The sequence below is a fragment of the Schistocerca serialis genome, chromosome 7 (assembly GCF_023864345.2).
Source record: "Schistocerca serialis cubense isolate TAMUIC-IGC-003099 chromosome 7, iqSchSeri2.2, whole genome shotgun sequence".
Taxonomy (NCBI): Eukaryota; Metazoa; Arthropoda; class Insecta; order Orthoptera; family Acrididae; genus Schistocerca; species Schistocerca serialis.
Window position 1 is genome coordinate 180,007,788 of NC_064644.1, and position 13,353 is coordinate 180,021,140.

The window sequence follows — 13,353 nt, forward strand, 5'->3', positions numbered from 1 at the left end:
TGTCTAGAGGATGAGTTTGATCCTTATATCAGTAAAATATACTTGTATCACATCAATGGTGCGCTTGCATGTGTTCAGCAGAGTTGTTTTTTACATTCCATACACTGTACTTTGACAGCCAAACCAGTCACCTTATTCAGGTACTGTGAGTCCTGCTGTTGTGTGTACTCACTCCATAGACTCAAACCACACTGAACTATTAGTGGTCTAGCACAGCTATTGCCTGCTATTGTGAGTTCACCCCACTGCTGATATTCCATGAAACTCACATTCTATCAGTACTTCCCAGCTCTGGTGGGTGTGAAAGGCAGTGAAATCTTAATAAATCATGGATGCCAGAGACCCCAATATTTGCATAAATTTAAACCCTCCTTGTACATTAGGTTTTCCAACATTTTCATTTCAATACAATCCTTATTAGAAAGTCCCAGGAACTTTGTGTTTGCTCCACAATACTGGTTTCATCATATTTCATGTCATGATTGTATTCAAGGCAGTTGTTCCTGACATCTGATGTGACTTGTGTCACTGATGGAATGCAATATACACCTGCTTCCAGAGACCTACACCGACTTCAGCATTATGAAGAAGACTTTTTTCTGTAGGAGTCTGTCTTTCTGGATATTGTGTAGATAGGTGATTCTTGGCTTCTCTTGCTCAGACATTCCCAATTTTGAGTCCAACACTCACTCAATTTTATGATTCAAGTATCCATTCCTTCAGAGTGAGTCTCTTCTTGTCTGAAAGTGTGAGGTGTGTGTGTGTGTGTGTGTGTGTGTGTGTGTGTGTGTGTGTGTGTGTGTAAGTTTTCTTTATACAGAAGGGTCCAGAAAAATGTAGACACTCTCTGATAGTTAATATTAATGGAACAAAATGACTTACTGTTACAATTCTTGCACAGAGGGAAGGTTATTGTGTGTGTTCAAAGTGATCCCCATCAGCAGCCCAACAATGTTGATGCCACTGAACTGTTGACCAAACTACAGCTGCCAGTGTGATAGCCACAGAGGACACCTCGATGGTTTCTCACACCTTGTTCTGTGTAGGGAGGCGGTGCACCATCTTGCAGGTAAAGTCTTATTTCCAAACACCTTTCATATAGCAGGCTAAATAGATGTTTGCAGTGTATGAAGATACATCTCACCAGTTACAGTACATACCTTCAAAGAATCACACTGCGAGATCACAGACCACACCACATTAACACCCAATAGATTAACAAGTTTGTTCATGTGAATGTGAAGATTTTCAGGAACCCAGTACATGCAGTTGTGATGGTGTACAGTACTTCAGTCTGAATTGCGACTCGTCAGACCAGATAACTATCCCTACAAACCATTCATCCTCATGAAGTATGCCTTAAAACCACTCGCAGTACTCCATCCTTCGATTCGGGTCGACCCTTGTTCATTGCGTACAGGAATCTTGGAATGTACACTTTCCACTTTGCACCTTTCAGAATTTGCCACATGCTTTAGCAGCTTACCCTGCTTTCACGTGCACTCTGCTTCACAGATTTTTGAGGTGGCCCAGTAAAGTATTGCAACACAACAGCACTGGAAGCTGGACTTGTTGATGGCTTTGGTCACCCTGACCTTTCCTTATGTACGTCCTGAATAGTACCGTCAGCTTCACATTTTTCCCGAATACAATAAATTGTTGTACATTTTGGTAGCTGAGTTTCATATACATTATGCCATTGGTGTTGTACCTCTAGTATCACTTCAACAAAGCCTTGCATTGTTCAAACAACAATTTTTCTTCATTCATTCATTTATGCACTGTCATCTGCTGGAAAATGTGTGCCAAGATCTGTTGAGAAAACAATGGACTACGCTACCATGCAAAATAGCAGCTAAATTATCATTTTGTTCCAAAACTGTTAATCACAGAAGATTGTCTACATTTTTCTGGACCCACAAACTGAGAAATGGTAACTGGCCTCCTTTTTCACATCCCATCGTGCAGTTTGTATTAGGATGCGTAAGAGTTCTCCCACTTTTTTCATTCCATGTGGCCACACCAGAAACGTATTGATAGGAACATGTTGGTTTGGACTTGGCCAATTATAGTGTCTTTGCTTTTTGTCGTATAGTTTCATCATAAAAGTTCTGTTGGGCATCTTTTTCCAGAACAGACCAGTTTCATCTGCAATGAATGTGGTTTGGCTCTTGTATAACTGCCTTGAGTTTCTCTGGATAGTGCAAAGCAGTCTCTGTAAGTGCTTGCCACCACTGCTCCACTTTCTGCGATGCTATGCCAATTAAGATGACTTTTAAATTGGCTAAACCAACTGTTTCTGGTTTTAAACATTTCATCTTTGGCTGCCTCTGCACCTGCTTCTTTCAGTCTCTCAAAAATCAGCTTAGCTTGAGAGCTCACTGTGTTCTGACCAACAGGACAATTGTTCACTCTTTTTTGATTATCACGTCATAATTTTAACATTTTTTCCACCTCAGCAATAACACTATGACATTTGTGAATGATACTTGATTTTAAAGATTGAGCATTTATCACAGCTGTGAGAATTTTTTGTTTACCTTTTATAGTTGTTCTGACTATAGAATCCAATAGATCAAACTATTTGCCAAATCAAAAATTTTAATTTTTGAATTGAAGCCTTTGATAAATATTAAGTTTACGATAAATATTAAGTTTACATTCCAATGATAATTTTCTTTTCTTGTCTGATGCAACCGAAGCAGTCATGCTTTGTTTGGATGACACAGAATCTATCAATCAAGCCAGATCCCCGATTAACCAAACCTATCATAATCCAAACACTGTAAGTGCGGAGTGGGTATTTACAAGTGTGTGATGCTCAAATGACAAATAGCATAGCTCCAGATTTCTGTAAAAGGGGGAGCGTAAGTCAGGACATTACTGTATATGATTTCTGAGTCGATTTCACTCCTGAGAATTTCTCCTTCCAAAGTTCATCACATATGACATCTTTTGGAGTTCCCCATTTTTTTCTTCATTTATAGGAATCAATGTTTTGCTGCCCCCTAAGAATACTTCACACATGAAATGGTTATTTTAATAAAGAAATTAAAGAGCAGCAATAGCTTTTCCATACCTTTTGTTGATCTGCCCTTTTCCCAGATATGGGAACGAACTTTCTTTCAACTTGCCTTTCACTAAGTCTTCCAAAGTTTCTTTAAGTAACGGTACATGCTGCGTATATACATTTTCAACTCCTTTCAGATCCTGCCAAACAAAAAAGGATTAGCAGGTTCACATAAGCTTTTAAAAATATAGTATGTGCAAAGAAAAGGTACGATGACACATTTCATTCAGCACTCAGGATAAATAACTTACAAATATTAATCAAACATCTTTGCAAACAAGGAAACAACTGATAAAGATATTGAATTCTTCTGTTATGCTTCCATTTACTCTATCAAAAAGTTTACTACATGAAAGGTTTTAGTATTTTTCAAATCCAGCCTTACCACTTCTACCATTAGTTGCTCTATTTTTGCTGTTAATTGTAGTGCTGTCATTGCCAGAGAGGTGGAATATAATGGTTGGTAGAAATTACTACGCAAAAGCTAGCTAAAAGGACTGCCTTTTAAGTTTTTATAAACTACCACTACAGTGCATTATTAAGATATGACACTATTGTTTTAACATTTGACATCTGTCATTAAAACAATGACAACTCAAACTGAGTGAGCAGTTTGTTTACAGTGAGTTTATGAAGAAACAAGTATTAAGAAAAAAAATGCAACAATAATGAAGGTTTTAACTGGGAGCTTTTTAAAATTTTTGGAAACAAGTGTAACAATTCACAGTTCAACTTTCAGTCGTCTGTCACCTTCAGTAATTGGAATATTACAGTGTGATTGTGCTTTCGAACCCATAAGAATTTATGAAGGTATGTCAAAATTGGTTGCTCCCAAAAAAATAACAACGTATTCTGGGCACAACATGATTATACAGGATCAGCAAATGACTTACTGTAAGACAGAAGCATGCTTAGGCACAGCATGAACAGGAAAGAGATCTGTTCCTGATGGATTCTGCACATTTAAACTGAGACTTAAAAACAGGCTAGTGTCAATTGGTGGAAAAAAATTATGGCCACAGAAATGAAAAAATTGTACACAACATGACAACAGGAGACAAAGTCTGAATATATCTGTACTAGCTGACAACTAAAAAACCTGAGTTTCTCCTAGCATGTAAAACATTCAAACAACTTAGAGGAATGCAGCCAGGTGACGTCTTTGACAACCATAGATATTTCAACATGCGTACACACCTAATTTCCAAGGCACAAATGCAATGAGAGAGTAGACAGGACAAATGCAGCCACAAACCACAATATGGCACATCCGAAAGACAACATGCACCCACCTACACACACAGGGACAGAACATGACGCCAAACAGAATTTAAGTAAAAGCTTCCATCTCTGTGTATACAATCACTTGCTAATTTAATCTCAACTACTTTCTTAATAACAATATCCCAATAACTGGAAGTGTACATCATTCCACAGGATGACCGGTACCAAGGTAATGGTCTGCAATAGCAGATTTGCGTAGATGTTGTTACGTGTGTGTGTGTGTGTGTGTGTGTGTGTGTGTGTGTGTGTGTGAGAGAGAGAGAGAGAGAGAGAGAGAGAGAGAGAGAGAGAGAGAGATTTATGCTCAATACACTAATTGTCTACAGTCCTGACACTAACCACGTCAAGCAAGAATTCAAAGAGAAATACAAGTCTGTAGCTCAGGCCAGTACCTACATCAGAGCAGACAAGGAGTCTCCCAGAGCTTATCTGTGGCACGAAAAACCCAACTCGCAGCCAAACCTTCCACAACCCAAGACAGTTACAGAGCAAATAATGGCTCCTAACCAGGAGATTCACAATAGTAAAAGAAAGAAGGCACAAAAATGTAATAGACATCAGTTACGCCAAAAATAACAAAACAAGGTAAAAAATATGATCAGGTCAGTATGTCGATGGGTTCAGGTGAGTGTCCCCTGGAGCTCTCCATGTGACAGAGGCTGTCTGGCCCACAGCTGTTGCACCCACAGCCTCTTACAGTGAAAGTGTTAAAGAGAGGAATAGCCCTAGTGGCAGATACAGAAAAACCTCAAAGAGAGGGGGCTAAAGATATCTTGAGCTATCTTTACTTTTACCGTAATAAAACACAAGTTTAAGAAAGTTTTATTTAAACTGATTATACACATACACAAGACAATACCATCTTATGATATAAGAAAGTTACAATTGTGGTTCTCTTCCTTATGATGAATTCTATGTGCCTATTCTTCCTGGCAAATTTGTTAATTACATTGTCAACAGGACAATCAGTGTCAGGGTGAGTGTTTAACAGAGCTAAGCCTTTAAGTCAATCCTCCTCCATAACCTATCGAGATCACTAGAATGGCGTGACTTTTCTCGTAGGTATAAGTCAGCTATCAATGTGCCAGATAGAAACGTATTGAATACGACGACATGGATGTGTCTGCTACATAGGAAAGTACAACTACTCGATTCAGTAGAGTCAAATGACAAAACAAACAAACGAATAGTGTGCAGGCTGATTGGCGGCACAGTGGCAATGCTAGCAGCCCGCAAGGGCGGAGGGGGGGGCCACATGCCCCCATACGTATCCGCCACTGAATAGAGGTATATTTATAATGAAAAATGGTACAGATTTTACCACATGCGAAAGAAGGATCACAGACATAAATAACGCTTCCCCCATATCAGTCACCCAAGGAATATACCTCCTCAGGCACTAATGCATATTTTGCATGTTATTCTAGCTGTTGAGGAGTCCTTGATGATACTGTCCCACTTCTCTCTGAAGGCGGTTTTCAGTTACTGCACAGTTCGGGGAGGAAGTGTTGGTTGAGAAAAATGTCTCCCAACAGCATCCCAGGTGTGTACTATAGGGTGTATGTCTGAGGAGTAAGCCAGCCATTCCACAAGTTCAATATCTTCACACACCTTAGTGGTCCTGTGTGGACAGTTATTGTCATCCATATACAGAAAGTCGGGACCTACTGCATCCCTAAACAGACATGATCCAGAATAACCTCCCTAGAATAGCACTGTACCATTATAGTACCTTGTGCAAAGATATGCAGCAGTGTTCGGCCACTGTGAATAATGTTTGCCCACACCGTAGTGCCTAAGCCTTAACAATGACTTTCATGAACATTCTGTGGTGCATAACATGTTTCCCTCTCCACACTAACTGGGCCTCACTTGTCACAGTGAAGTGGGCCTCATTGGAGAACACACTGGACAGCTGTTTCTGACCCCAATTAACAAGCTCCCAACACCAACGAACTCTTTCTCAGCACGCTTGGTTGAAGAGGGATGCATATAACAAGCTTTCAAACATACAAACTGGCCTTATTTAATACCCACGAAATGGGTCTGGCACAGGGACATGTAGTGATAGTGGTTGCAAGATCTTCAGGAAGCTCCTAGGCATGAGATGTCTGTTCCTTTTCACCACTAGGGCTTCATAATACCCTTTACCGTAGCCACAGTAGTGACACACTGACCGACTTCGAGGCGTCCATCTGCTCATCCACAATTGTAAGCACTCAAATTATGTCTTGTGCAGACATATTGCCGTACCACACGAAATACCGCACTCATCAGTTCTGCAATAACCTTCGTCAAACACCATACTGCGCGCACTCTCGAATGCGTACAGCGTGTTCATGCACAGGCTTTGCTGCATTTGACACTTCCCACTCCCTACATTTCCTTTTACTATCATTGGTTGGGTATTCTGCAGCAGCTGGCTGTTGTTCCTTAGCAAGTGTCAAGCAGTTTAAAAGCAATTACAACACTAAAAGAGAGATGATGTGGGGAAAAAGAATTGAAGAACTTCACAAATATAACAAAACTGATGTCATAACGAAATAAACATTATCGCAGAAAAATCAAAAAGACTATGTAATCAACTAATATGATCTGTAATTGTTATTGTAATCTCTGTTCCTTTTGATAAAGGATTGCAAACACTTCCCTTTTGTTTCTTGGTAGTGTAAGAAGCCATTTTGTTACGAGGCATGAAAACGTGTAAGTTTCTTTAGACGAAATATAATCAAATATTACTTAAAAGTGTCACTAATGTTTTACTGTAACAACTCCTATATTCATGAAGTGATATATATTAACGATTTTATAGGGGAGGCGCAGAGGTCAATGCCTTGTTCTAGATGATAACGGCCTAGAGTCGTAATAAATATTTTAATATTTGCTAATTGTGACAAATAAATAAAAATAAACGTAAATGTAGGAGATTTCTCTTGATTAGTGGTCCTTCTTTTGAAACAGTAGTAGCAGTCAGTTTTTCTAATATTGAACCATGTTCATTTAACGTGATTACAATAAATTTTTTAGATCCCCGCTTAACAGAGATTGCGAGAATCTTCTCAGCATTGCAATTTAACAAAAGTAATTATGCAGCTGTAAATCTGGAATATTGTGTGTTGGTGGTGTCTTTTGATATAAAAACAGCTTGTTGGGCAAACTAACTGCAAGAAGTACCATAAGAGTCAATAACTTAAAATAATTTCTCAGTTGTGAAGCAGGCAGAATAATAATAACTCCAACTTTACAAAACATATAAATATCAACAACACCAATACATAAAAAAGAGAACCACCACAATGACCCAAGGAGCCGACAAAGGAGGTATGGTCAGAAAGTCATGAATAGCGGATACCACATGTAGACAAGAGTAACATTGATCTATATCCTGCAGGCTGCTCATTGACTCACTACATATTCAAGTACAGTCAAAGGAGGTCTGTTTAAAGAAATGCAGGGCTCTGTTATTAACTACAACCTCTGCTGTAAAAACACTACACGTTCTCTGTAACAGATCCTGCTCCTGAACAGTGGGAGACGTAAAAGCATATCCCATCCTATCCATTGTTTCAAAGCTGTCAGTGCAAATGACAGTAGCACCCTGATACTCTTGAAGAAATGAAGGAACAGATGCCAAAACCTGTATGTTCTTGAAACATATTGGCTTCAACTCATGGTCTGGGTATTAATCATGAGGTGAGCAATTGAGAGAACTTGCGAGGTGATTAGGCACAAGGCCTTGCGGTATGTTCAAATGATAGTCCTACCTGAGAGCAGTTGTTGGAAGGGGGGGTTCAACACCTCTTGTATGCAAAAATAATTTGGTATACTGGATTATTTGGAAATTCTCCGATGGTGATTGCATAATTCAGCAAGTTTAAGTATTGTTACCATTGTAACTGAAGAGGGAAATCCTCTGTCGGGCAATGAGACGGTCTACGGGCCTAGTCCAGAAGGGGTCTGTGGTCTGCCTACAATGATGGATTGGATCCGACAATTTCGAAGATAAAGATGCAACTGAGCCATAAACCTGACCATTAGAGGTCAATCAGGTCAAGACCAGAACCAGCAACAGTTTTGGGTTAAGATGGGCCCTGATACTACGACAAATGCATTGCCAGAGAGAACTGGAAGGGTCTAAGTGGAGGCCCTTTGGATTGTGCCTTGGAGCTGGCTTTGAGACAAGGCTACAGATTAGGAGCTACACTGAATACAGAATTCATCATCATATGCATGGGAGTGAGCAGTGATAAGACAGAGGTCACTAGCACATTGATGGTGATGAGGAAGAGTGTAAAACACAGCATGGGGTGTACCAGCTCTAACCCAAGACAACTCATGGGATAAAAATTGATGAATATAGACCGGTAGGGAGCCTCAAAAGCCCCATTCATGAAGGGCAAGTACAATGTGATGGCACCAAGTGATGTCTTATGTTTGTGTAGGTGTAAAAACACTGCACTAATACATCAGTGTTTGAAAATGCCTGTCAGATATCTGTTTCCAACCTTACCAAACGGGCAGTTGTGATCATCCCTCCTGGGACCCACACTGACAGAGGGACAAAATGGTCCCCAATTTCAGAACCCAGAATACTTGTTGGGCTACCATCTCCTCAAGCAGTTCAGACAGCACTTAGATGAGGCTAATCAGTTGTAGCTGTCCAATGGACACTGTGTTTCTCCCTGGTTTAAGAAATGAGATGACGATACTGTTTCATCATTGCGGAAGGAAACAACATTCTAGCCAAATATTGTTGAAGACCCAGAGTAGATGGAGTCTTTGATTAACATTCAGATTTTGGATAATCTGATTGTGAATCAGATGAGGACTTGCTGCTTTCATTATATAATAATGGGGACATAGGGGCTAAAGGATAAGGAGATGTATTAAACTTGTTATATATGTGTTTGAAAGGTAGCCACGTGCAAAGTGGGTTGAAAGAAATTCGGCAAGGACTGACACACTGATACAAATACCACCACGAAGGAAGAGACCAAGAACAGTTGTCTATGTCTGGCAGTCCAGAAGACTATAGAGCTCAACCCACACTTGGGAGAAAGAGGCATGCATTCCCAAAGAAAAGACTTAACTGAGCTATCCAGGTATGATTCACAATACACCCTCACAGCTTTACTCCTGACTGTACCTCTCTCCTACCTTCCACTCCTGAGGAATACCTGCATATCTTGCAGTACAGCTTTTGCTCATAAAAGGGAAAGGTTCTATGTTATTGTTGTGTTTATAGACAAGAGAGGGATTTGTTTTGATAAACTGGCATTTGCAGTTAACAATCAATGTGAGAAATATTCACATTTCTCCTATTGGGGTAGTTTTGCACGATTCTGTGGACAAATGTCAGAACAGTCAGATTTCATCAGTCACTGAATTATCCCGACTACCTTACAGGGCTATTACAAATGATTGAAGCGATTTCATAAATTCACTGTAGCTCCATTCATTGACATATGGTCATGACACACTACAGATACGTAGAAAAACTCAAAGTTCTGTTCGGCTGAAGCCGCACTTCAGGTTTCTGCCCCCAGAGCGCAGTGAGACAGAATGGCGACAGGAGCCGAGAAAGCGTATGTCGTGCTTGAAATGCACTCACATCAGTCAGTCATAACAGTGCAACGACACTTCAGGACGAAGTTCAACAAAGATCCACCAACTGCTAACTCCATTCGGTGATGGTATGCGCAGTTTAAAGCTTCTGGATGCCTCTGTAAGGGGAAATCAACGGCTCGGCCTGCAGTGAGCAAAGAAACGGTTGAACGCGTGCGGGCATGTTTCACGCGTAGCCCGCAGAAGTCGACGAATAAAGCAAGCAGGGAGCTAAACGTACCACAGCCGACGGTTTGGAAAATCTTACGGAAAAGGCTAAAGCAGAAGCCTTACCGTTTACAATTGCTACAAACCCTGACACCCGATGACAAAGTCAAACGCTTTGAATTTTCGGCGCGGTTGCAACAGCGCTCATGGAAGAGGATGTGTTCAGTGCGAAACTTTTTTTCAGTGATGAAGCAACATTTTTTCTTAATGGTGAAGTGAACAGACACAATGTGCGAATCCAGGCGGTAGAGAATCCCCACGCATTCGTGCAGCAAATTCGCAATTCACCAAAAGTTAACGTGTTTTGTGCAATCTCACGGTTTAAAGTTTACGGCCCCTTTTTCTTCTGCGAAAAAAACGTTACAGGACACGTGTATCTGGACATGCTGGAAAATTGGCTCATGCCACAACTGGAGTCCGACAGTGCTGACTTCATCTTTCAACAGGATGGTGCTCCACCGCACTTCCATCATGATGTTCGGCATTTCTTAAACAGGAGATTGGAAAACCGATGGATCGGTCGTGGTGGAGATCATGGTCAGCAATTCATGTCATGGCCTCCACGCTCTCCCGACTTAACCCCATGCGATTTCTTTCTATGGGGTTATGTGAAAGATTCAATGTTTAAACCTCCTCTACCAAGAAACATGCCAGAACTGCGAGCTCGCATCAACGATGCTTTCGAACTCATTGATGGGGACATGCTGCGCCGAGTGTGGGAGGAACTTGATTATCGGCTTGATGTCTGCCGAATCACTAAAGGGGCACATACCGAACATTTGTGAATGCCTAAAAAAACTTTTTGAGTTTTTGTATGTGTGTGCAAAGCATTGTGAAAATATCTCAAATAATAAAGTTATTGTAGAGCTGTGAAATCGCTTCAATCATTTGTAATAACCCTGTATAATTAATTATTCTTCTTTTTTTCCTGCCTTTTCTTGTTTCTCAATGGGGTTGGCATTGTTACATATCAGTTTTGGTGTGTTAGTGGCATTTGGAGACCAGATGCATTCTTGAAGCTGCCCAGAATGGCTCGCCATGAATGACAATAAAACAGGGCATACAATATTGTCATCATACTGTTGTGCTATAAACGTGCCGGGGATGACAAAAAAAGAGGTCCTGCTATGAAATGAAATGGCACACCAGACCACCATTCCTAATTATCAGGAGGCTGTATTGCAGGCGACACTCAGATGGTATCCCACTGCTATCTGGGGCGTCTCCAGACATCATCTTTGCTAGTCATCCAGGCTCATCACAGAAGACAATTCCACTCCAGTGAATGAGATTCCAGCCCTTTCTGAGAGCCACCTATTAATGGTCCTTGTTGTCACTGGAGCACCAGTTGCACATTGGATTGATGATAATGATGAATCTGGGGCTCTGAGCACCTCTCTAACAATTGCTCAAATTCTGTCATCTCTCTAGGTTGCCCACTTCCTTCTTGACACTGTATTCAATCATGTTTCACCCACTCCTACCAACATCATCAAAAAGTTGGATCCCTCTGATTCAAATGTCGAGTGATTCGTCAATTACTCCAATCAGCTTCTTTGAGCCCAACTACACATCCCCTCTATCAAATGCTGACATCTGCATATACTGTTCACACACCTGTCTGCGCAGCATGGTTACTGTCCAATTAGGTACACAGAATGAAATTTGCAGTAACTTTATGCACTGCTGTCCCCTGTTAACTATCGTTGCCATCTGAGCTGTGAATTTGCGCTGCAGCATCACACATTCAGCCGCTGGCTGCCAGAGTTCACAGTTTTGTATTTCTGCCAATACCTGTATGACCACTTTGCATAACTCCTCCACAGCAAATTTTTTTGTCTTTAAAGTGTATTTTCACTTAACTTTTTTATGCTAGAAAATCTGTTATCTTCCCTGTTACATATGGGTAAGCCTTGCCTGCTCATTTCAACCAATAGATACTACTCTTTCAGTATACAATATAATATTCTTTCTGTCTTGGGAATTATCATTTAGTCTGCGATGGAAGTACTATCCAAATATGTCTCATTCAGCTAAGAACTGGTTCCATTGGGATTGCACTGGACTCGGCTGTCATGACCTTGGAGAAACCTAAATGGTTTATGCTGAGTCCATATTTATACTGATTTTGAAATTATTATTCTGCACTAGCAATTTTTTTTTTTTGGGTCATCTCTTGGTTAGTGTAACATATCACTTTGGTGAAGTGATGTGTCACACAAGCATTTACTGCGCTGTTGCGAGATGTTTGCCATGTTTATTTCTGTAATGAGTTAGTATAGTGTACAGTTTGGCTGCATGTTTTATTTGTGCATAATCATTATGGAATGCATGGATGCAGCGTATCAGCAAGCCGGGACAACAACAGTCACCTTACCATGTTCGTGGTACATGCTGGTTGGATGGTTTGCTCTGTGTAACTGGGTCTTGCCTTGGAGATATGGTGCAAGCTATGGAGGAAGAGCAGCCATGAAAATGCCTAAGATGTCACAGGGACAAGAGAAATTTTGTTATCTAGTCATTCAATTGGAATCAGTTACATAAGACAGTCCAACTTTGGATACAGTCCTTATCAACATATTTGTGATGTTCCGAATAATGAAGCAATTTGTAATGCACGATCAGTGCAAACAATAGTACAATATATAATACCTTGTTTATGAGAAGCATCACATTTATTTCGAGAATTGCGTGTTGGACTGGATTCTTAACTTTCAGCTATAACTGCTGCACTTCGAAAAACAAAGTTTGATGAGAGGGTATATCACGGTAAAGAAACAGTGGAACACTGAATGTGGCAACTGGTGATAACCAGAATAAGTAGAACTGGGAATATATAAAATTGTTGAAGAACAAGAATAGCAAAAATAAACCTGAAATTTTCAAGATAATTGGTGATTTTTGGGTTCGAAGATTTGGTAGAGTTGATATCTGTTGTCTGTAGCAACAAAGGTCAACAGCAAATATTATGCTACAGTGCAAAATCAATTAACAGCACTGCAAAATAAGAATTCTGAAAGGTTTGAGTAGTTTGACAATTACTAAATCCTTCAAGTACAATTACGATGGAGAAGAAACTAACTAGTCCACAAGTTGGAAGATTTTCCATTACAATTACACAGGGCTTCGATTGTATTAACCCAAGAGCCTACAGCAGCCATCACGAA

The 13,353-nt window shown here is 40.3% G+C and overlaps 1 protein-coding gene across 2 annotated transcripts in view; it reads right to left on the minus strand.

Moving 5' to 3' along the window:
* LOC126412110 (vacuolar protein sorting-associated protein 45) overlaps window positions 1-13,353 on the minus strand; it is a 146,093-nt gene that overhangs the window by 4,411 nt on the left and 128,329 nt on the right. For both annotated transcript variants that reach the window (XR_007575231.1, XM_050081540.1), the window contains exon 11: window positions 3,080-3,210. Coding sequence is in view for 1 of the 2 variants with exons in the window: in XM_050081540.1 (XP_049937497.1) it covers window positions 3,080-3,210 (131 nt within the window). In the remaining variant the exon portion in view is untranslated. The remainder of the gene's footprint in view (window positions 1-3,079; window positions 3,211-13,353) is intronic.